Raw genomic sequence first — 26,009 nt, 5'->3', positions numbered from 1 at the left:
CCATCATATTTAAAGAAGGCTCATGGGTGGAAGCTCACCCTGTTTTTCTCCCCAGGCCCCTCAGCACTCATATATATATATAAAAGATTCAGGGCTAGAAGTACCACCACATGCATTACCAACTACAGACCATAGAAGCAGTTTTGCTGGGCTCTTAGAAGTAAAGGGCAGTTAGTAAGGAGTAGCAACTCAGCTTCTAACACTTGCTTATTCTGCTGTAAATGCAGACACGTGGGAAGCAAACAAAACATGGCCAGGGCCACAGAGCTATAACCTCCCTCTGCAAACACAGCTCCTTTCATTTGTAACAGATGGAAGAAACAACAGAAAATGAATGTGAATGTTGCTCTTTCTAAAACAGCTCCTTCTCCAGCTCCACTGGCACATAGGAGGAATGATACACAATCCTTTAAAAACAAAAGAGTCACTCCACCACTATCACCACAGTGATACCACCAACACCCATAGTTTAGGCATCCAACAGAAGCCAAGTTCAGAGTAGATCAGAAGCTGGATTCAAGTGCTATACATGCTTCAGTATTCCTTTGAATATCCTTTTTTTTTTAGTTCACACTTATATGTGATTATCAAGTAACATGGAGAACTCACCCAGACTAAGAAATATAAAAGGTTGCCTCCTACTTATTAGTTCCAAAATAAACACCACCATCAGCATGTGTGATTAAATTAGACTTTGTTTCCAAACTAAACTCTGTGTCATGCACACAATGCAGGGTTTTAAATACCACAAATATTCTGAAAGGGTCACAAGGTACAGAAAGACAAACATGAGATCAATTTGCAGCATGAAATCTGGCAAAGAGGTCTAAGGTGGGGAGGTTGAGGCTTGCTATTCTGGAGGAAAACTAGTACCATATGATGCACACCTGGTTCTCCTTCAGCCCTGAGTGCCACTAGATCTGAAAGCTCACACAGCTAGGAGGAGGCTCCTGCACAGATCTCAAAACCCAAATTATTCTGATGCACTCCAGTGTCTGTTTGTAAAAGCACCATGCCATGAATACTCAAGTGTTTGGTATGAGCTGACAACAGCCCTTTTCCCTATCAGCTGTGTTTTCGATCTCATGATCATTGCCAGAGCATTCACAGCTGGGAATTACATATAAGGCTTCATAATGCTTTTCAGGTCTATTCTGCAATAGAGGGTAATATTTCAGAACATTTTCCAACTGCCTCATCTTTAACTGAATTCACCTTACAAAGACAAACTATGACACAATTAAAAGAACTACCAATGCTATGCCAGGTCTCCTTCACCTACCCCCCAAAAAGTGCACAGCACTTGACTAAAACATTTCTTATTCTTCTACTTCCAGGTTCCTGAATAGTTTGATCAACGTAGACAGAGCCTAACATATAAAAGTTGTTGCAGTTCTGGGTCTGATTTCACAAGATTGTCTGGCAGTATACATCCTCCTTGGCCTGCACAACTTCACCATTCCAGAGCCAATCTTCTCGTGATTTTGCCAACATGGCTCAAATTTGATTTCCAAGCTACTACCTTTCTTTTCTACCTCTGAATTTCCAAGCATCACAGTTTCCAACCATTACAGCTTGAAAGAACGAACGATAGCATTCACTTTATATTCAGGAGGAAAGGATACTGTCACCTCAGTATCTGAGCTTCCCATTTCTGCCAAGCAACAGGCCATAAGCCAACATCAACTTTGCAAAGTGAGTTCCTTTCCCCGTTGAGTGATGAAAAGACACCACCTTGTGGACGCTGCTCCCAGAGAAGGGTTTCACCAATGCACAGAAAAAATTCCAGTACAGCCCATTCCCAGTTTGTGTAACGAGAAAATTACTACTAAATAACAAATATCAGAGCCAGTTTCACCTAACAAAGCATTTTGCCTAACTGAAGTGGCTAATTAAGGCTGTGCCATGGTTAATCTCAAAGTGAATATTGAAGTTATGAAGCTAAATCGTAACAAGGGAAGGAATTTGACTTGCAACAGCCAACAGTTAAGCTTCTCCACAATCCCACCTTTATTTATAGTTTCTCCAGCAAGCACTCATTAGACACTTATTGCAAGGCCCAAAAGTAACAGAATTGATTTGCACGTAGAAATGATAACACTTTCCCATCCGCAATAATCCAATAGCAGTCACAGTCAAAAGCATTAAAAGTAATCAGGCACCAAGCAAAATGCACAGCCATTACCTTTGCCAGAAAGGTAATGCCCAAATTTACTATAAGACAGTATGTTGGAAATAAGAATAAGAATATTGTACTTACAATATCTCTCACAAGTAGAATCCTTCAACCTTTTCTTCTTTTTCTTTTGCATGTTAAACTTGGGCCAGGGAAGATACCAGAGAAAGCTAAGAACACAATCCAAATAACTTCAAAGTCTAGCTACTAGAAAATATGTCTTCCTATCGGAAGGCCATAAACACATCCTGGAAAAGTGATGGATAGGACACAGAATTAATGATAATGGGCTGATGGAACACAAAGCAAGTGACAGAATGCATTTTGGAATATCTACATGCTCAGTATTCAGAAAGTACAAAAAGCAGAAAAAGGCTGCAATTCCTCTTCTAAAAACGAGTTGATCGCTTCACATATCATCTCCATCTTCCTCCAAAATTGCCAGAGCATTTATGCAATTCACACAGAATGAGCAACAAATAAAAAAGCCACCCATAATACAAAATCTGTTTGCAGCTCTTGAAAGTGTTTCCATAGTTAGTGTTTCTTAGGTAAACGCCAATATTTCAACGTCTAAAAATATGAAGAAAAACTGCCATGACTTACAGCACAGAGAATTAACTCTCAAGTTCTGATGACTCAAGTCAGCGCCTGTTGAAATTATTTGCTTGTAAATCACCTGCTATTCTTATATTTCATTATACTAATACAGAAAACAAACCTGAAAAGAGCTAGTACATGTGAGTTTAGTCTTAATCCATAAAGCTGAAAAACACATCTGTTGTCACAGAATCACAGAATGTTAGGGAGTGGAAGGAACCTTGAATGATAGTCTAATCCAACCCCCTGACAGAGGAGGATCACCTAGAGTAGATCACACAGGACCACAAGCAGACAGGTTTTGAATATCTCTAGAGAAGGAGACTCCACAACCCCCCTGGGCAGCCTGTCCCCCAGTGTTCAGTCACCCTCACAGTGAAAAGATGTTTCCTCATGTTTTCATGGAACTTCCTACGCTTCAGTTTTCACCCACTGTCCTGTCACTGGGCATCACTGAGAAGAGCCTGTCTCCATCCTCTTGGCACTCATCCTTTACATATTTATAAATACTAATGAGGTCACCCCTCAGTTTCCTCTTCTCCCACCTCGAGAGCCCCAGGTTCCTCAGACTCTCCTCATGAGAAAGATGCTCTACTCCCTTCATTTCCATGGCTCTATGCTGGACTCTTTCAAGCAGTTCCCTGTCCTCCATGAACTGAGTGGCCGAGAACCAGACACAATATTCCAGATGCAGCCTCACCATGCCAGAGTAGAGGGGTGGAAGAACCTCTCTCAACCTACTAACCACATCCCTTGTAATGCACTGCAGTATAGCATTGGCCTTCCTGGCCACAAGAGTACATTGCTGGCTCATAGTCATCCTTCCATCCACCAGGACCCCCAGCAGTTTTTCCCCTTCACTGCTCTCCAGCAGGCCAGGCCCTAACCTATACTGATACACGGGGTTGTTCTTTCCCAGGTGCAAGACTCTACACTTGCCCTTGTTGAATTTAAATTTCTTCTTGCCCAGCTGTCCAGCCTAAGTCTCACTGAATGGCAGTACAACCCTCCAGCCCAATTAGTACATTCCAGTGAGAGGAACAGATACACCACAGCATGATGTTCAGTAGCAGCACTGCAGGGCCCAGCACTGGTCCAGCAAAATGCTTGTGCATCAGCACCATAAATGGAAGGAACCACCTATGACAAAACAGGATTAGCCTTCAAGGAGGTCTCAAAAGACCAGATAAATTCTTGCAAAACAAATAAAACATGGCAGGGCTACTATAAGGATAACAAAGTCTAAAATAAAGACCAGTTAACAACACAGGTTTCTTCCAAAAGGATTTAGGGACTACAGCAGAATAAGTGAATGAATCAAGATACAGGAAAATCACATTCAGGTGAAAAGCTATTCAGGATAAAACCTGAAAGAACATTTTTCAGGTGGATCAGTTCCCCAGTCCAATTCACCATATGGCTGCACAAATGCATCTGTAAGAAAAAAGCTAACATAAGGTGTGCATAAATTACACATTCTCTGAAACAAATACAAATCCAAGAAATTCAACAGTGACTAAACAGGCTCTGTAAATTGACTGCTATTGTAAAGAACGTGGGTGACATCTCTTTGGCCTTGAACAGATGAAGAATATACAACAGAGGAGCAGAAAAAAGGCTAGTGAGACCTTAACACAAAGGCGTCTAACTTCAATTTATGCTGCCACTTTCTTTCACCATCTCCAAGGAAAATTCCTGATACAGGAATCAGATATAATATTGTGTCAGGTACAACAGGATGGTAGATTTTAAGGTGTATTTTAAATGGATTCTTATAGTGTATTTAGCTGAAATAGAAATGAAAGATAAACAACTGCAAAACAGGTGACTGCATTTGGATATCTCTGAGGTACAGTCTGAAGCAAAGCTAAAGAAACCACTAGGAGGAAGATGTTCTCAGCTGCTACATACAATAGGTGAAACACCCAGCATACATGTTAACCACAGCCCAATGTAAAAAAAAAAGGAAAATAAAATCATTCAAGAGGTTTGAACAGCGTCAGTTTGCACTGCCAATTGCTTTAAAACCTGGTGCAGGAAGCGGAAAGAGTGTCAGCTTTCTGCTCTCGGTGCCATCAAAAACTATAAGCTGAAGGCTCTACAAAACATCTTAGAAGTATTTTTAGTTAAAAAACTCTATTTCCCCTATTCTGTTAGAACATCCAAATGCCTATACTAGGAGAGTGGGTCCCACCCTCAAATTTATTAATGCCAAATATTAGGGCTATCAGTACAGTGTACTCTTACTAGATCACTCGTATACAAAGGGAAGCAAATAACAAGCATTTGGTGGTGGTAATTTATAGGTGATTTACAAAATATGGCCTTTCAAATATGTCAGTACAGCAATTTTAAAAAGCACACAGGGTACTGGACCACTCCTGGAAATACAAACTCTGAGTAACTAGTATGAAACTATTCTGATTTAGACATAACCTTCACTGTTCTAGAATCATAGAATGGTCTGTATGAGAAGAGATCTCCGAACATCATCTAGTCCAACCTTGTCTGCAGTAAATAGCAGCATCTTCAATGAGATCAGGTTGCCCAGAGCCCTGTCAAGCCTCACTTTGAATATGTCTAGGGATGGGGCCCCAACCACCTCCCTGGGCAACCTTTCCTAGTGTTCCACCACCATCATAGTAAATAGCCTGTTCCTAACATTCAAATTAAAGGTGCTGTTTTCTAGTTTGAAGTCATTGCCCCTCATCCTTTCACCACACGCCTTTGTAAACAGTCTCTCTCCACCCTTTATTGTAGGCCCCCTTCAGGTACTGCAAAGCCACTATTAGGTCTCCCCAGAGTCTTCTCTTCTCCAGGCTGAACAACCCCAGGTCCCTCTTCAGTAACTGTTTAGTACCATGCAGAAAGTAGTTTCACAGTCTCCCTATATATGCTACTTTCTACATTGATAGCTGTCTTTGATACAAATAATATTCATCATCAGTTACATTTTAATGGAAGGAGACAAAGCAAAAATCCCATGCTCATACTACCCATACACTCACAGTATCACCAAGGTTGGAAGAGACCTCAAAGATCGAGTCCAGCCTGTCACCACAGACCTCATGACTAGACCATGGCACCAAGTGCCACGTCCAATCCCCTCTTGAACACCTCCAGGGATGGTGACTCCACCACCTCCCTGGGCAGCACATTCCAATGATGAACAACTCTCTCACTGAAGAACTTCCTCCTCACCTCGAGTCTAAACTTCCCCTGGCACAGCTTGAGACTGTGTCCTCTTGTTCTGGTGCTGGTTGCTAGAGAGAAGAAACCAACCCCTTCCTGGTTACAACCACCCTTCAGGTAGTTGTAGAGAGCAATGAGGTCTCCCCTGAGCCTCCTCTTCTCCAGGCTAAACAATCCCAGCTCCCTCAGCCTCTCCTCATAAGGCTTGTGCTCAAGGCCTCTCCCCAGCCTCGTTGCCCTTCTCTGGACACTTTCAAGTGTCTCAATGTCCTTCCTAAACTGAGGGGCCCAGAACTGGACACAGGACTCAAGGTGTGGCCTAACCCATGCAGAGTACAGGGGCACAATGACTTCCCTGCTCCTGATGGCCACACTATTCCTAATGCAGGCCAGGATGCCATTGGCCTTCTTGGCCACCTGGGCACACTGCTGGCTCATGTTTAGGCAGCTGTCAGTCAGCATCCCCAGGTCCCTCTCTGTTTGGCAGCTCTCCAGCCACCCTGATCCCAGCCTATAGCTCTGCATGGGGTTGCTGTGGCCAAAGTGCAGCACCTGGCACTTGGATTTGTTGAATGCCATTTGCATTCATTTGCAAACAGACGTCACTAGGGGCTCAATCTTCAGATCAAATCAGTAACTAATTTGCACAAGAAGTTCTTGAGAACAGAACTACAAAAATACAGGACAACAACTATCAGCAGAATTTCTGCAGAGATTTAAACAAACTACTGTTATTTGAAACTGCTGCAGCCAATGCAGTGCAAACAAAAGAAGTAACAGGAAGAGTACTACAGGCCAAGTAAGTTAAATCAAGATCATTGCCTTTCTCCTAGCACTGAACTTAAAGTCTTGGACAATTTAGTCAATTCTGTGTATAATTTCCTCTTACTAGTAGACAAAAACCAGGAGCTGGCGATAACCACGTTCTACAGACTTGTAAAGCAGCAGCTGCAAAAACCTGGCTAATGGCTTAGCCATAGCATGCTGACAGATGGATATGAAACTACTAATAATGAAGGAATGCAAGCATGTTACAAACTGTATCAGCTATTTTATGGATTTTTATACATTTCATTCTGAACTTTAGCATAGGAAGAAATACTGTGGTTTGAAAACCTACTATTCAGCATAGTTTCTGACCTCAGCTATAATTAATTATGCATGGATATATTACAACTCAAAATACAGCATATTATGATGCATTTTAAATCCAGAACATGCAGACTGAAACCAGGACACTGTCTTAATGATAGACAAAAGCCCTAAGCAATGTAAGGAGAGACTGCATGCAGCCAAGCATTTGCTCACCCTTAGTCAAAGTACAAAGCATCATAATAGCGGTGCATAACAGAATTCTTCCTAGAGCTGCTGAAAGTTTAAAGGATGTTCCAAGCACCTAACACTCTTTCTTTGCCTGTTCTGAGTCATAACTTGGTTTGCATCTTTACTCATACTTGCACTTCTTACTGAAGATGCAGTTTTATACTCAAAATCTGTGCTGCTGCCAGAAACAACACACTCCTGCCCCTCCCTTCTACCTACATTAGTGCCTGTTCAGCTGCACAATTGCCTGCTACATTTTTTTCCCTGGGTTGCTTTTCAGCTGTTTTGCATCCTTGTTCAGGCTCATCAGCAAGTATAAACCAGTTGCAAACTCCACACTGAAATGAATTACAAGGCAGGTAGGATGAAAAAAAGCTGTTTAATCTGTGGCATTGGTTGACTACCTCTTAACCTTGGACTGCTCAAACTTTTTGCAATGCAGGCTCAATTAACCTGCTACCCACAAGCCACAGATAAATTACTCTGCTTATAGCTTGTATATGGTGGCCTTCTTTCCTGAAGATAACTTCAGAATGGGCTGTAGGTCAGTGGATTGCCAGGCAGAAGTTCCTCTTTTCTGTGGCTCCCTTAAGCCAACTAAAAAAGTAGGCACAGCAGCAAGCATCACTGACAACCCCAAAACAGTATCTCCAGCCAGTAACAGTCTGCTATTGCCAGTCTGCTCCTTGAAAATACAAGCAGCAGGAATAGGCTTCATAAATTGTTTCATCTGTTTGCTTCTAGTGGCTCCATTTTCAGGGCACTGCAGACCAGATCTGTTCTACGAGCTGGCTATATGTACCCCCTCCAGGAAATCCTATGACAGTGCAAATTCAGAAGCTTTTTTGGGTTAAAAGGTTTTCCCCACAAACAATTTTTGATGCAAGCATACCTCAAAAGTTTGTATCAGTCAATTCCTCTTATGAATAAGCTGTTCACCACCAAGCTAGAAAACTATATGGAAAAGGACCTACCACTAAAAAAGGTGAACAGCAGGCACCTGCACTATTCGTGGAGAATTGAGAGAATTTGCTAACAGCATAAGGAAACAGTTCTTAGATGTCATTCCAAATCTCTCTGGGCAGACCTGAGGTTTCTTACAATAATTGCCTTAGTGTCTGACAGAACATTAGGCAAAGGCCTGAATGAAAAAAAGTTGTTATTTCATACTTAGCTTTCATTTCACTGCACCTTTTCTCATGACTACTGGAAGGAAAAAAGAAGACACCATAGATTTCATGATGCACAAATTTAATGCTGATAATGAACAGACACACAGCCCTACATCAAACTTCCAATTACATAGGTGTAGCTTCCTAACATTGTTCATAAGCTTTAAAGACAAGTAACTTCCATTAGCTGCTTCAAAGACAAACAACATCTGAAGCCAGTTTGGTTAAATTAATGTTCTCAAGAAGTAAAGTACCTGGATGACTGGTACATGCCTGCAGCCTAAAGCAAGGCCACTTCTTCCCTAGGGGGATAAGAATCCAAGAATCCTCAGATACTGTTAAAGAGCAAAACACTCTTTGCTACAGGTTGAAAGTACAGATATGATACATGAAAAAGCTTGGAAAATACTGGAACCTAAAGACAAATAAAGTGATTTGTATGCTGGGGTGGGCAATGCAGCTCATCCAAATTAGAGCATCATGAGAGTTAGAGTACTGGGGAGGGAGAGGTATTGTCTTAATGAAATTCAGATTCCTGTCTCACTAAAAATACCCAGCATGATTTTCATTCCTAACTAATTCAGGTTCTGCAGATGACTGTTGTGTCTCTAAAATACTACAACACAAGTACTATATTCTCAAGTGAGATACAGCTATGCATTTTAGCAAGAGGCAATGTGACAGTTTTGGTGAGGTTACCAAAATCATGTAGATTCTCATTGGAATCTTTACTTGAAATGTCTCCCTCAATTTGATTGTATGAAACTTGTGCCAAATGAATTGAAATGCTTCCTGTTAAAAAAGATGAGTTTCCTTCTCCAAAAGGAAAAAGGGAGGTGAATAAATCACCATAGATAACTGCAACTTCTATGAACAATGATACAAAATGTAGTTGTTGTCAGTAAAGAAGGTGGAAACTTCTTGTAGGAAAATCAGAATGAAGTTGCTCAGAAGACCCTGCATCACAGCTCTCAGATTCTGATTGCAAGCAAACCAGAGGTGGGAAACCAAAGCAAAACCCACAAGTCGTCTAACACAAGAGCCTTAACAGTACAAGAAAAAAACAGCAGAACTGAAAAGCCTGACCTTTAAACCTAGATACTCCTTTTTTCAAGGCAGTACACAACTATCCCATCTAGCTGCAGTATGGCTGTCTATCCAACCATGTGTGGAAGGAAATTCTGCAGGCTGAAAAAGGCAGATTCTCTAGTTGACAGCACCAAGCAGACTACACCATGAAGCTTCCAGATCATGCTTGATGAAAAAGTAGCTGCAGCAGTGCACCTGGTTCCACACAAATGCAATATTCTCACAAAGCACTCCTGTAGACACAGAGGAGGAAGCAATACAGCCACCTCTAATATTAAAATAAAATTTTTACTTTTGATCTTTGGGCACATGTGTAAGGTAACCAACTTAAGTATTAGCTAATCATTATTTCCTCTTACTGCCATCGCTTTATGCTTCAGGGGACTGGTACAATATCATTTAGGAGAAACAACTGCAGAACAGGTCCTCTTTATTCCTAGAAGCCCTGGGGCTGAGTAACCATAAAGCAAACAAACTCTAAAGAACCTGGAAATCAAACCACTAATTAAGTCTATACTCAGAGCTCATACAGGTGAGATTTTTCCAACAACTTGTAATCTGGTCAACTATTCTTTGCATTGCCATCCTATCTAAAGACTAGAATCACTTGCAGTTACACGTTATGCAAATGCAGCAATATTCATCAAGAATCTACAGTTTAAATAAAATCTAAGTACAACAAAAGAGGCACAAGAAAAACATGAGAAAAGACTGGAATAATCACAACATAAGTACTTCTCCCTTGACTCACAGATTATTGGCCTAAAGGTTCAGGCGATTTTTAACACAGTCAAAACAGTGTCTTGCCAAACCTTAAACTCCCAATAAAAGACACAAAACCCCTTCAGCACAATTGCTCTTGTTTTCTACAGCACATACAGAGTAACATGACAGGATAAAAACACAAACAAAAAAACCACCCAAGTAGTATATTTTTATTTTAGCAGTAGAACACCTTACATTCTTAAGATGTGTAACTTAAACCTGAGGAAAATAACCTAGATTAATATATTAAAAGGCAGATGCAAAGTTTATTGGAAAATGACACACAGTAGTTACCAATGTTCCAAGCTCTCTTACTGAACAAAATGGTGTAGTCTGCTTGAAGTCTGGTTCTCTCTCATAGTTACACAAATAATCTCTATTAGAAACCAAGATTCAGGGAGAAGAGTGCAAGTACACTAGAATGTCAGATCAGAACTCAAAACCATTTGGGCAAGTTAGGAAAAATAACACATTAGAAGGAAAAGTAAAGAGCTAAGTAACAACATCAGCAGACGCAGCCCCAGGGTTTTAATAAAGGGTAAGTAAACAACATCAGGCTCTTCCAAAGAAAGCCATACAGTGTATGATGATGCACAAACAAGAAGATATCCTGCAAGGAATGAGAAGAAATCCTCTGTACCTAGACACTGGTAGAGATTCATCTGGAATACTGTTTAGGGTACTACACTTTCAGGGTGATGTAAACCAACCGAAGGGAACCCAGAGAAGTGAAACAAGAATGTGGGTTAAAAGATGCAAGAACCAGCTGATTTATTTTGGATAGTCTTTCAGAAACTCAAGTCAGGGCAGATACCAGGGAAAATGTCTGCCTTCCTTCACGTCCAATCTGCCAAATAAAGTCTCCCTCCTCTCAACTCCTTTCCTGTATGTTAATAGGGGTGCCTTCCCTCTATATAATTTCATATGTGCAATTGTGCAGAATGATAGCTTTTGGCAAAGTCACTTGCACTGTAAAATGGAAAAAGCAACGCAGGGAATACTTGAAAAGAAAAATGAATTCCAGAATCATATGACTTTAAACCACCTTATTTTCTATACTTCACCACCACATGAGAACAGGAAACACTGCTCTACCTTTTCTCATTCGTTTTCCACAGCAGTATTAAGCTTTTATGAGCACAGGCAGGCCAAAAGGAACACTGTGTTGGGCCATAAACTGCAGAAATGTATATTCTCCAGACACATATAAAAAAAGTACACAGATGGCAGCAGTACTGAAGATAGTTATAATTACATTTTAAACACTCATTTTATACTAAAACAAAGTCATGCCTTCCAAGAATAATTTTTAACAGCCACACGAAAAGACAAACCCATCTGACTTTGCCACTGTAACAACATCTAGCAGTTGAATTAACTCCCTTTTATCAAAACTATTTTTTGCTCTGTACTGTGGAAAGGAGGGATAACTGAAACACAAACAATCTGCCAACAAAAACTGTGTTTATGAAGTTTCAGTCAGGGCAGAAATGCACTCTGGCCTGTAAGTCCCCGTGAAGCATTTTGTTCTCCCAATTAAACAATAACACAAAGTCAAAATGAATTTCAAACCACACTTCACAAACAGCAGTATTCACATATATTTGAAATGCTGACCTGTTTAGGCAGATTTTCATAAGAAAACATAGAGTAACACTACAATATTTAGTGGTTAAAACAACAAAGCTATAGACTCAGCACGGGGAACAAAACTAATGCTAGGTATACGATGGGAGGAACTCTCAATATAGATAATTTTGCTTGTTTCACAAACTATCACAAGTTTAGGTAATCCTCTCTGCACCAAAAGATAATGTGTTTGAAACCAAAAGTCCAAAGTTCCAAGACAGCTAGTATGAGAAAAATTTCCCCATGATGCTCCATTTACCATTCAATGTGGACATGAACACCAACTTGCATTTTGGTACAGGGGAGTGAAACACCATGAAGAGAACATGAATTGTTCTTTACTAGGAGAAAGCTGGGTTTGGAAGTCATTTTCCTGATTTAGAAAACAAATTAACTACTGTTTTCCATGCCACAAAACAAAGCTAGGGAGAGTCAGTGTTTCTTTAATTCATGCAGAAATAATAAAAGTCAGCAAATTCTACATTATCTAAATTATTCCTAATATTTATGCTTCTGTGGATAACATTCACAATGTGATTAGTGTAAGACACTAGGATCTTTTCATCCTATTGAGTTCATAGGAGGACAACTCAGTTTCTCCAAGAAGTGGATGAATTATCTTAATGAAGTTCTGTGGGTTCAGAAGCACTATACCATCTTTTCGAAGCAAATAGTTGCAAATTCTTTTAACTTGTCATGCCGCTCCCTGGAGAAACGTACAGACTTGGTGAAAAAAGGGGAAGTTTGGGGCAGGGTGGAGAGTTACATTATTAGGTAAACCTCAACCTTTTGCAGCATGCAGATGGCCTGAAGTTCAGTGACATTCTGTAGAAATACAAAGAACCACCTAGTAGCAGTTGGGAAGGGTATTTAGGGTCACATACACCCACAAACACAAAATCTGCTTGACCCTTGAGCAACAAGCCACTTCACATAAATACCAGCAGCTCAAGAGAAAAGGACCTGTACTTTCCACCAAATTCTCACCACTAGAAGCTATTTTGAACCACATCTGGCCTAAATATGGCTAGTAAATTTCTCGTAACTCAGCCCCAAAATGTTTTCTTCTGATAAGCTTAGCTCATTAAAAGAATGGCATTTTGATGCAGTGTAACATGTAAGATATTTCTTCTCTTAGAAAACAACAACAAAACAAAACACACAACATTGAAGCAGTTCTCTAAGGTTCTGGAAGCAGAGAAAAGCTTTTCTTATTACAGGTTTAAACAACTTGCAAAGATAATTCAATTACTCTTTCTGTAATTCAATTACTCTTTCTGTAACACTGGCATTAAATATATTTTTTTAAACCAAAATATAAAGAAAGAGTTTGCATTTCAGCACTTTGCAGTCCAGATACAAATCCACCCAGAAATCTAATACATCTCTGTAGTTTTGTAGAAGTCAGCATAAAAGAGGGTGCTACTGTAATAACAAACCAACCATCCATCCTTTCCAAACTTTCTAAATATTTATTGCCAATTGCAAGGAAACTTTTTTCCCACAAATCTTCCATTTAGGAATCTGTTTAGCTCTCCATGAACTAGTATTCTCAGACATTAGAAGAGCAATCATGAAGGTGCAAAGGGGCTTGTTGACAAAAAAGCAACCATCTGTGTGGAAGCAGAATAAAACAGAAGCAAGAATGAGGTCAAATGGAAATTCCTGATTAGAAAGAAATTCAATTAACAGTTTGAATATTCTCTCTCTGCAATAGAAGCACTTCAGTCTTGAAACACTTGACTGTAGGAAGACAATACAATTAAACATACTTAAAGACAGTAGAAAATGCACTGAAGATAAAATAATTTCTGCATTTAAATAGATTTTTGGGGGGGGGGGGGGGAACCCAACAAAATACAACCTTACACAGTCTAAACCCAAATATATATTTAACTAAACATTTGGCTGTCCAAAGCGAATTAAAATCTTGGGCATAAAGTTTGCAGAGCAGAAAGCATAAGTGAGCATAAAACACAAACAAAAAATGTGAGAATTGAGTGTGAAAAGAAAATTGCTATGACAGCTTTAACTGCTGTCATACTATCAGTACTGATAAACTTAATTTTTATTTCTTTTAAAGAGAACATGTTTCTTCTGGGGGGAGGGGGGAAGTATTACCTGTGGAAGTTATGAGTTTCTTAACTACTGTTAATTTATTTAGCATCACAAGTGAAAGCATTAGAGAATAACTACATATGGTTTGTCTTTCATTTGCACTATAAATCACAAGTGAGAGACAGTGGTCTCTCCTTCTCAGCTACTTCATATTCTCGGGGAGGGAGAACAAAGATACTATTATACGCTTGCTGGTAAAAATGATAACCAAAATGATTATGATGAATAACAAAGGTCATGTCACAAACCTAAGAACACAACCTAGAGAAAAGTAAAGAGGACAGACAGTGTTGTAATTGAGGGATTTACAAAGCAAGTTTCATCTTCAGGGTCAATTTGACATTTAAAAGACTGCTTAAAGCAGTTTGGGTTTGCAACTGCCACTTTTAATGTAGTTTTCCATGGAGATGTCTAGCCAGCTTCACACGTTTTGTCAAGTACTAACAACCAGAAGCCCAGGTTCTATAAATAACAATTTTTATAAGTGAAGCAGTTAAATCTCAAGAACAATTGTAGTCATACTGACTTTTAGTTTTAGTTTTTCACTTAAATGGGAAACATCATTTCTCTCTTAACCAGCATCAACACTAAACTACATTTACTGACTGGCATTTAATAAATAGTTTCCTATGTATAGGCTCCTAAGAATATGGAGAAAAGAGAAGAAAGAAAATCCAAAGTGTATTTTGTTCTTTATAAGGCTAAAGAAATTATGAAACTTGACCAGAAACACACAGGATTGATAACAGCATCAACCCAGATTGTAACAGAAAACATTCAGATCCAAATGTTTTCAAGTACAAGAGTCTAAAAGAGATAAATATAATGTAAACTTCTCATGTAGTTTTACATAGTCAATGGATTTCAAAAATAAAATGCTGTTTGATTTATAGTCTAATTGTCCTCCTCAATTGCTGGTAATTGCTTTTGATCTAACTGCCTCATTTCAACCAATCTTGGCAGAAAAAAAAAAAAAAGTAGGTTTTGCTCATGGCTATGTGAAGAGAAAGGGGGAAAAAAAGATACTGCTACATAGCATGTATAGTATACATGGAGGAAAAAGCTCCAGTCACTGTTCAGTCATCACTATGACTGCTAGGTGGCTTGTCAGTAGACCAAAACTGATCCAAACTTTGTGCTGCCTCTTGCTCTCCAATCATTTAAAGAGCCTGGGATGAAACTGGGCTTACTGCTAAGTTAGGTGAAACAAGGGATCAAAACCAAACAAAAAACTAATTGGGCATCATATTTTGCTTTTTGAGAATCAACTTGTTTTACTGATGTCTGTAAGAAAACAGAACTTTGTGCTTCCTTGTACTTTACCAAAAAAATTTAGAACCAATAAACCCATTAACCAAAGCAAAATGTTACAATCACGCCAACACTTCTTTCAGTAGCTAAGACAGTGGCCATTCAATTAATAAGCTGGGGTTTATTTCTCATCTCAAAAGATGGATTAAGGTTTAATTTTGTAATTAATGCTAGTCCCTTTTGAACATCAAAGTCGACGCCCTGACACTGTGAATACACTATCACAAACAGCCAAGAGAGTTTATAATGCCAACAAAGAACTGAAGAACTGAATTAAACTCATTTGAATTGTGGCATAATGTGGTAGGACAGGGCTGCCCCAGATTTATTCCTATGTAAACCCATTTCTTTGTCAGAAAATGGGAAAAAGAGGCCATTTAAAAATACTCAGTGACAAGAAGCTATTTATGTTTATTAATGCATACCAATGATTAATTACTCCAGCAAGAAGACACTCTTATTTGAAGTCTGAACTTGCTTAATTCAGCTTCCACCCACAGCACTGTGGTATACCTCTGCCAGATGAAGAGAAGGTTGCTTTTATCAAATGCTCTTCCTCCAGTAGGTACATATTAACTAATACAGTGGCTAGGCTAAACAAAAGTAATAACTTTATCTCATAATTACTAAGACTCCTCTCCCACTTTCAAGGCTATTCTCTGAAAGCTGATTTTTTTCACCATCCTCCCTGGCCTGTTAACACCAGATGTAGTGCTTCAGTAACAGTTACTGCTGAACAGGTAACACAACCTCCTTATTTCCAATTCTCTTGCCTAACTACTCAAAGCTTTTCCACCAGAGCTCTTACAGACAAAAGCACTGCCTTCAAGTTCAGCTCCTATCAGTCATCAACTTCAAATATTTTTCAATCTCTGAGTCTCCCTACTTGTTGCTCAACTCTGTATTTAGTTGCACTGACTCTATCATGAAATCGGTGTTACTTATTGTTTAACTTGCCCAATTTATTAGTCATCTAAATCACTCTGCAACCTTACTAATGTTCTTTTAGTCCCAAATTTATACACATGATTTTCTAGGTAAATAAAAACATCTGGAATAATTCCACCACAGTTACTTAAAATGAGAATCCTGAACTCAAGTAGCAGAAGCTAATGCAATGGCAAACACACCTCTAGTGTGCACCAGTGCTTGCAGATGCATAACATACACTGATGTTGGATTTTAATAATAATAAAAAAAAAAAAAAAAAAAAAAAAAACCAACCAGGTTGGAAGAGACCTTCAAGATCATCGTGTCCAACCCACCAACCAATCCAGCCCACCTAAACAGCTAAACCATGGCAAGAAGCACCTGATCAAATCTCCTCCTGAAGACCTCCAATGATGGTGACTCCACCATTTTGCAGGTTACTCACACACAGCCTGACCTAGTGACCTGCTTGCAAGAATCCAAATATCTAGCTAAGGCTCTCCTAGAATTCTTGACTAATAGGAGTTGCTTCAGTATGTTTTGTAACATAAAATTTAACAAATATCTTTGAAATGCTCTAGGACCAGCCAATAAGCAATGTGTGTTTAAAGATGGCAATAAACAAAAATGCAGTGGGATTTCCATTGTATAAATTGATAAGCCTAATCAATAGGTGCTTTAAAAAAAAAAAAATGTACTCTGTGTATTTACATGTAAGCATATGGATCTTTAAAGATTTTACTTAAATGGTAAGACATCTCAAGGATCAATTAAGAAAGAGCTGTGAGCTGCGCACAAGATTCTGCCTAAAATCCACAAATTCCTTACCAAACTGTTCACAGTGTGAAACAAGGACAGACCAGCACAGCAGGCATCTATCACAAATGTCTCAAAGCAAACACCCTAGCTTTAAGGGAACAGAAATTTTTATACCTTCCAGTTTTCCATTCTTCTTACATAGAATGAGTTAGGATTACAATTTCACATTGTCCACCTCTAGGACTGTTGCACTAACCCTCTCACAGTAAGAAGGGCAGCAACCTGCACTGTCAGAGGCTTCAACATTTTAGAGAAGGTGGAAGGGGGTGTCAAAAGGAAAAGAAAATAGAGAATAACAGTACCTTCCCATCGTCTCCCCTTTCTCAAAGAGCTACATAATATTTTCCAAAATTTCTGGAGTGTACTGAGTTACACACATTTCTTTCCCAGCTTTTTAAAGCATTATAAACACTACTGGGTGCATCAACCTGAATGATGTTTTTTGTACCTGGACTTTAAAGGAACTTTAAAGGATTTTAATCTTCTCAATCAAAAGTGTCTAAAAATTATGCACAGCAAGAGGAAATCCATTCCTATTCAGAAGTTCCACACTTCTGAAATGTGTATTCCTGGTATGACAGTTGCTATGACCCCAGAAAAGTCAGAGGGAAAAGTCCTCACCGTTCTTGCTCAAGTTACTGCCACAGTTTCTCTCTTATGCTGGAATGCTGAGTAGATTACCTGTACTAGGAAATACAGCTGCCCAGTTTTTAAAAACTGGTTTTTACATCTGTACAAGAACCAAGATTAAGAACCTTCCCATGAAGTGACTCACTCATGGCAACCCACAACTACCACAGAAGCAAGGATGAGCTTGGGGTGCTGGGTGAGTGGGCAGTGTTCTGCCAGGCTTCAGGGGGATGTGGCTCCAGAAGATATGCAGCTGAGCTCAGGGATGTGTTTTCAGCTGAAGCTCCATGAGAGCTGGCAGGCTCCTTGCTGGGGAAGGGGGCAACCAGTAGCCATTCCTCCTGCTGCTCAGACCCTTCTGTGGGCCACCACATCCCCTGTCCAGTTGTATGAGTTGGAAATGGGTTGTGTAAATTCTTTCAATTCTTATTAAGGTTGTAGATGAGGGAAGGTGATGGCTTCGAAAGCATCTCGCACTGTAGCAGGGTTGGAACTAGATGATCTCTAAGGTCCCTTCCAACCCAAGCCATTCTATGACTGTAGAGATTTTGATAGCAATCTGAGGCTCCAATGGGCCACATAACCCAAAGCAGGATCTCTCCAAAGGAGGTTTGGAAGAACCTGTAGTTAGTAATATTATACTGTATTATCCCTGGGTGAGTCATATAACAAAGGAACACACAGACACATTTATGCATCTTACATCTTTTAAAGCACTTCTCAATCAGCCCCATCCAGTCCCTGCAATGAGTGTCCATGTCTTCCTTTGTATTGTATGGGCAAGTCCACAAACAAGGATTTGCTGAGCTGTTACCTTCCTTTCTGCATTAATTAGCATACATGATCAGCCACAAACACCATTATTCTGCTTCAGAACATAAGGCCTTTCAAGATTCAGTCACAGTCCCCCTGTTCCCCAACTATTTTCCAACCAGTACCTGCTTTAAGATTCCTGCTAGAAGCTGTTTCTGGTTTTCATCTTCCTGTCATTTTCACTACTTTCAGATTTTATAACTTGATACTGTGAGGTAAAAATTTCAGGAAGGAAGAAGAACTTACTGGTATTGAGAACTCCTCCGCCAAATACTTCAACACTGATGCTCCTCTGGCCAAAAAGTTACTCCTCTCTGCCAGGTTGCCCTGGAGCTTTGTGTCAAACTCCTTTCTGACAACTGAAGCAACAGAGTCAATTATTATGAGTTTAACTTTCTTGGAAATAATTTCTTCTTCCAAAGACATAATCCTAGAAAAGTGAAAACAAAAAACATCTGGTCATTGATAACAGTATTTACACAATAAAGCCATTTTATAACACTGAAATTGTTCAAATAAAAGGTTTACTTCAATAAGATGAAAGTCAGCCCTATTCTTTTCCCCTCTCCCCCCCAGATCACCTCAACTAGCATCTGAATGTATTGAAGAGATTTGGTAAGGAATCTGAGGCTCCAATGGGCCTCATAACCCAAACCAGAACCTCTCCAAAGGAGGTTTGGAAGAGCCTGTAGTTAGTAACATTATGCTGTATTACCCCAGAATGACAGACAGTAAGTTAAGTGGACATTGAAACTGTGCCTTTTCGCTCACAGTAGCACTGTCCCATTTCCAACACCAGAATTCTTAGGGTCTTTATATGCAGAAGGTCAAACCCATTTCCTCCAAAGACTATGCCAAACCTAAGCCATTGATAGCATGCTAATAGCTGTTCTACAGTAAAGTTGCACTAGAGGAAGAAACTATTCTTTGAATAATTCTCCCACTAAGACAAAAAAACCCACAAGGTGATGCTAAAAATATAATTTAATTCATTCTTATTACAAAAAGTGTTCACAAATTAACATAAGAGAACAAACAACATGACAATGGTTGGACTTGATGATCTTTGAGGTCTCTTCCAACCTTGGTGATACAGTGATACAATACAACACTGCAAAAACAGCATTCAGGCTGACGGCTGTTAAAGGATGACTCCCTCCCACTGCTGGAAGTAAGCTCTGCTTTGGAGGAGCAAACTCCTATTTCATAGAAAAGAACTCTCATAGAAAACAGTCTCGCCACAACTCAAGACAAGACCTGTCACATAAACACTCCCTTTTAAAGGCTTACAGGGAGCAGATTATATAGAACTCTCTGCCTATGAGAAATCAGAAAACACCACGTGAAATTAGTCATGGGCTATGAAATGAGAAGAGCAATGTCAGTTTTCTGTAGCAGTTTTACTCTGTGGAAAATCATGTTGTCATCAACATGAAAAGGCCTTAAAACTTCAATTACTCCTCATAAAAACAAGTACGGTTAAAGAAAATCCAGACACAATGGGTTTGGGGTTTTAAACTGGAAATTAATACCTCTTCAGCACACTGCTACAGGTCAGCTCTTGGTATAGGTGAATGTTGCTGGTCATGCAGAATAGCTTCTCATCTGAGTCAAAATAAGCAGGGAATCTGTTGCTTGCTATCTCAATCAACCTACAAAAAAAACCCAAAAACAAACAAATAAAAAAACCAAACCACAACAGGAGACAAAACACTGCAAAAGGAATATGGGATGAAATAACATGAAGCATTTACAAAGCAAGTGTCTGAATGATAAGCAGATACCAAGTAATACTGGGAAACTCTCTCAAGAGAGAGGCCTATTTTAGCAGTCAGACAGAAATACTGGAAGTCAAAACAGTTAGGGCTTCTTCCCAGTGGCGCTAGTATGCTAGGGAAAGGCCCCACCTGGAGTACTGCGTCCAGTTCTGGAGCCCCTATTACAAGAGGGATATGGAGGTGCTGGAACGTGTCCAGAGAAGGGCCACGAGGATGACCAGAGGGCTGGAGCACCTCTCCTATGAGGACAGACTGAAGGAGTTGGGCCTGTTCAGTCTGCAGAAGAGAAGGCTCCGAGGTGACCTAATTGTGGCCTTCCAGTATCTGAAGGGGGCCTACAGGAAGGCTGGGGAGGGACTTCTCAGGATCTCAGGTAGTGATAGGACTAGGGGGAATGGAATGAAGGTGGAGGTGGGGAGATTCAGGCTAGATGTGAGGAGGAAGTTCTTCACCATAAGAGTGGTGAAGCCCTGGAATGGGTTGTCCAGGGAGGTGGTTGAGGCCCTGTCCCTGGAGGTGTTTAAGACCAGGCTGGACGAGGCTCTGGCCAGCCTGATCTGGTGTGGGGTGTCCCTGCCCATGGCAGGGGGGTTGGAACTAGATGATCCTTGTGGTCCCTTCCAACCCTGACTGATACTATGATAATGTGTCTGTACAGCAAGAAACAGAACAGCTTATATCCCGTAGAAGGAAATGCAAAAGGTGATAGCTACTGAATGCAAAGTTCTTTGAGTAATGGTGTTGGATGATAGGTTCGACTCGATCTTGAAGGTCTTTTCCAACCTCGTTAATTCTATTCTATTCTACAAGAGGTTCTACTCAACAGCCAAGAATTATCTTATTTCAACTATTACATCTAAATATTATTTTCATTTAAATAAATTTACCCTCCAACTCAAACCATATTCCCCTTCCATCTTTATCATGCAGTGAAATTATCACAGTATCACAGCATCACCAAGGTTGGAAGAGACCTCAAAGATCATCAAGTCCAACCTATCACACAAGACCTCATGACTAGACCATGGCACCAAGTGCCATGTCCAATCGCCTCTTGAACACCTCCAGGGACGGTGACTCCACCACCTCCCTGGGCAGTACATTCCAACAGCGAACGACTCTCTTGGTGAAGAGTTTTCTCCTCACCTCCAGCCTAACCTTCCCCTGGCGCAGCTTGAGACTGTGTCCTCTTGTTCTGGTGCTGGTTGCCTGGGAGAAGAGACCAACCCCCTCCTGGCTACAATCACCCTTCAGGTAGTTTTAGAGAGCAATAAGGTCTCCCCTGAGCCTCCTCTTCTCCAGGCTAAACAATCTCAGCTCCCTCAGCCTCTCCTTGTAGGGCTTGTGCTCAAGGCCTCTCACCAGCCTGTCACGACAAAAGTTTAACAAGCTGGTTAGAAACAGTAGACCTATTACAACATACCATCAACAAGGAAGCAGGACTGCAAAGAACAGCCCAGTTCAACTGCAAGTACTTATGCACAGAAAGTACTTATGTAGAGAAAGTATGCCTGCCAGGGCAAAAGAAAAAGAAATTCCCTGATAACCTCTCCTTAAAGACAAGAACAAGATCATTTGGATGGGAGACTTTCACTGAAACCATTTCCATTGTGTCAGTTAATTCTCTGTAAGAAAGGGCTTAAAAAAAAAATAAATTTAAAATTAGACTTTTTAGAATCTAACAACATGTTTAATAAAAATACAAAATGAACATTGTGTCACAAAGTGACTGTGGCTCCAGCTGCCAGGCAGCTACAACTGACCATCCATCCATTCAGACAGCATAGGTACAACCGGCATGACTTGCCACAATGACACGACTCAGCAATTTAAGTGGCTGCTTCACTGATAGAACTGAAGGTAGAACTCCATGATCAAATGTTCCCCACTACCTTATTAGCAAATTCAATGCCTTTCAAAACCTTGAATTACAATTGTTAATCATGCCACTGTTTATTATCAGAGCAGATTAAGGAAGAGTATCAGATAACTGGTGATAACACCAAAAGAAGCCAGAGGAAGTTGGATATTTATTATCTCTTGTCAAAACACTTTTATATTCAGAAACTGCTTTGAAGAAACCTCTAGCAAAGATGGAAAACTAAACAATATTACTGATGGGAGGCTAACATTTTCAGTTAAATCAGAGTTCATACAGAAAATCACTAAGTGGTATACATTTTAGAGATGCTGACTGACTACAAACTCTTCAGAAGTCAGTGGAAAGCAGTTCAACCCCTCTGAACTCTTTGATCCAAGTATTTTACTCAGAAACTCATAGCTACAAACTGAGCACTGTAATTCTCTTTCCAAAATGAGGACGTTTTAATAATAGATAAGAAGCTTAATTGTTTGTATTTTAAGCAGACACATCCCAACGCCTATGGCTGGAGAAGAGTGACATCTAGTGGATGATACCTGCGGACACAACTTAGTAGCAATATTGATGCGTGTTATTTAAGTCTCTTTCATTAAAGCCCATAATGTTACAGCTATTTCAGAAAAAACAACTTTTAGTGGTTTTCATTTGGTTTAAACATAGAAACCCTAAGATTGAACATTGATATTTGAACATTAAGGGCTCGGCAGAGGGACCTCAACCAACTGGACAGATGGGCAGAGTCCAACAGGATGGTGTTCAACAAATCCAAGTGCCGGGGGCTGCACTTTGGCCACAGCAACCCCATGCAGAACTACAGGCTGGGGTCAGAGTGGCTGGAGAGCTGCCAAACAGAGAGGGACCTGGGGGTGCTGATTGACAGCTGCCTAAACATGAGCCAGCAGTGTGCCCAGGTGCACAAGAGGGCCAATGGCATCCTGGCCTGCATTAAGAATAGTGTGGCCATCAGGAGCAGGGAAGTCATTGTGCCCCTGGACTCTGCATTGGTTAGGCCACACCTTGAGTCCTGTGTCCAGTTCTGGGCCCCTCAGTTTAAGAAGGACATCGAGACACTTGAACGTGTCCAGAGAAGGGCAACGAGGCTGGGGAGAGGCCTTGAGCACAAGCCCTATGAGGAGAGGCTGAGGGAGCTGGGATTGTTTAGCCTGGAGAAGAGGAGGCTCAGGGGAGACCTTATTGCTCTCTACAACTACCTTAAGGGAGGTTGTAACCAGGTGGGGGTTGGTTTCTTCTCTCTAGCAACCAGCACCAGAACAAGAGGACACAGTCTCAAGCTGCACCAAGGGAGGTTTAGGCTGGAGGTTAGGAAGAAATTCTTCACAGAAAGAGAGATTGGCCATTGGAATGTGCTGCCCAGGGAGGCGGTGGAGTCACCATCACTGGAAGTTTCAGAAGAGACTGGATGAGGCACTTGGTGCCATGGTTTAGCTGATTAGATGGTGTTGGGTGATAGGCTGGACTTGATGATCTTAAAGGTCTTTTCTAACCTGGTTAATTCTATTCTATTTTTTACTTTAAGTAAGTCTATGTGTTGAGTTAACAACAGGCTATAGTTGAACTTAACTACTACAGAACTGCTAGCCATTTTGATTTCCAGATTTACACTGTTCCATCTACCCAGCCTGGTGTCCATGTTCTAACAAGCTGAAGGATGGACACCACCTGCACTTTTACAGCTTTCTCTTACATGAGAAAAAAAAATTATGTAAATTACAGAAATCATATCTCTACTCTCATCACTCTTCTCAGCATTACTAGTAGACTGAACTAAACTGTCATGTCTAGAGACTAAACAGTAAGTCTAGAAAAGTTTGTGGAAGCAAAAAGCTGCCTGCCCTGAAGTAAGACCTGCCAGGCAGAATAAGAAAAAAGAAATGCCTGTCATCAAAAGAAATAAAATTAGCCAGCTTTATGTACTATCTTTCTAGAAGCAGCACAGCATTACAGCCCATACAACAGCTGCCACTCAGCAAATCTCAGCCCTAAAAAGCAGCAAGGGTACAAACACTCTACTCCAGCTTTCTGCAGAGACTTTGGAGTTTTAAATGAAAAAAATAGTGACAGCTAAATGTCTTCATTAACATCTTTAAAGTAAGTTGCTATTAAATGGATATTTGCCCCTTTATCTGTGTTTAGAATAACTAAAACAACAAAGTCTCTTTTATTTGCCATTCATGCAGGATTATAGAATCAAAAGATAATTCCAGTTAGAAACAGAACTCAGGAAATATCCAGGCCAACGTCCTGTTCAAAGGACAAAGTCAGAACTATTTACTTGAGGTTTTAGCTAGTGCTATTTTGGAAGCCTTCGATGATGGAAGCAGTACAACCTCTCTGGGCAATCTTTTTCCAATTCCTGACGGTCCTTAATGATGAAAAGCCTTCTGCATGTATCAGCACAGAAGGGGATTTCAATATATGCCTGCTGTCTCCTTGCCATGCACCGCTGTGCTATCTTCTTGATGGCCTTCTGCCACAGGTTGAGACTTAGACCTTTAAAAAAAAAAAAACCCAAAAAACCAACAAAACCAGAGTGCAAGCCTCCAGAGGCTAAAGACAGTGCAGAGTGGACAGGGAATTGTCATCTTTTGGTATTTTATTCCCATAATTCTGTTACCTTACTCTACGATGGCAGCAGAGCCAGCTCTTTCCACTTTCCTCCCTCTTATCTCCTGGTATTTTTCCTGTGCAATCCTGGCCTAGGCAGGGGGGTGTAGCACAGCCTTGATGGGCCTCAGGCTTGAACTGAAAGGCAGTTCAAGCCTGACCAGCTCTGAACTAGGCCTAGCAATGACAGGGTAAAAAAAGAGTGCTGAGGCTTATGGCAAACCCCAGGTGGGGGGAGAAAAGGAATACTGGGTTTTTGGTCTGATTTGGTGGTTTGGAGAAGGCTTTGGCTTGACAGATTTTTGTGTATTTTATATGCATTTGCACTGCTTTGTGTTGTAGTCTGTAGTTACTAATAGCACCTTCCATTTAATCTTGTAATATATTCTGTATTTTTATCCAAATCCTGTGTGGGGTCTTTCTTTGATTATTTGAAGTAATTTCAGAGCCTGTCTTCCCCCACTGCCCATTAGCTGGAGACACCTCCTCATTGGTAGGACAAGGCTGCTGTTAGATCCCCTCAAAGCCTTCTCATCTCTAGACTGACCAAACCTTCAGTCTCTCCACAAAGAGCAAATGCTCTAGCCCCCAAGCCTCTTAGTAGTCCCTTCCTGAATTCCCTGCAGTTTGTCATATCTTTCTCACACCAAGAGCCCAAAACTGGACAGAGCATCTAGAGGTAGTCTAACAGGTATGTCAGGTAGAAGGGGATAAGCACTTTCCTCACTCTCCTCATGCTGCTCCTGAGAAACTGCAGAACACAAAGTATAAGATATAGCTCATCTGCTGAAACTGTGCTTAGCTGTCATTTTCAAATGAGCTACATCAAATATTGTCAACCTTAGTAATAATGTTACTTTTACTGTTTCCTTTCTACATCCCACTTGAATATGTTCAGCAGTTTTGTCACATCCACTTCTCCTTTCCTTTAGCATTTCTTCTAAGCAACAAGTGTTAACTTACACATTAGGTCCTACGCTTGTTTGTTTACTACCTACAACTCAGGGACTTGAAATAAAAACTAAGTGGTACATTAGAATGGAGCATGGTAATTTGCACAGCCATTGCTTGAAGCTTTTCTTCTTTGATATACTTTGATATACTTCCAGTTTGAAGTAATTCAAACCTCTGTGAAATTAACTTGACAAAAGCAGAGT

At 40.4% G+C, this 26,009-nt stretch overlaps 1 protein-coding gene across 4 annotated transcripts in view; it reads right to left on the bottom strand.

Annotated features, from left to right (window-relative positions):
* The window catches only part of RAD51B (RAD51 paralog B), a 443,129-nt gene that overhangs the window by 359,021 nt on the left and 58,099 nt on the right, over nt 1-26,009 (bottom strand). For all 4 annotated transcript variants that reach the window (XM_068162067.1, XM_068162069.1, XM_068162066.1 and 1 more), the window contains exons 6-7: nt 20,100-20,219; nt 18,814-18,997 (exon numbers count right to left, since the gene is read on the bottom strand). In XM_068162067.1, the coding sequence (XP_068018168.1) occupies nt 18,814-18,997; nt 20,100-20,219 (304 nt within the window). The remainder of the gene's footprint in view (nt 1-18,813; nt 18,998-20,099; nt 20,220-26,009) is intronic.

The sequence above is a fragment of the Melanerpes formicivorus genome, unplaced genomic scaffold, assembly GCF_026170545.1.
Source record: "Melanerpes formicivorus ecotype bairdi unplaced genomic scaffold, bMelFor1.0.p_v2 SCAF_62, whole genome shotgun sequence".
NCBI classification, from domain to species: Eukaryota; Metazoa; Chordata; class Aves; order Piciformes; family Picidae; genus Melanerpes; species Melanerpes formicivorus.
Note: the sequence above shows the minus strand (reverse complement) of the source record. Positions and strands in the feature narration are given on the sequence as shown.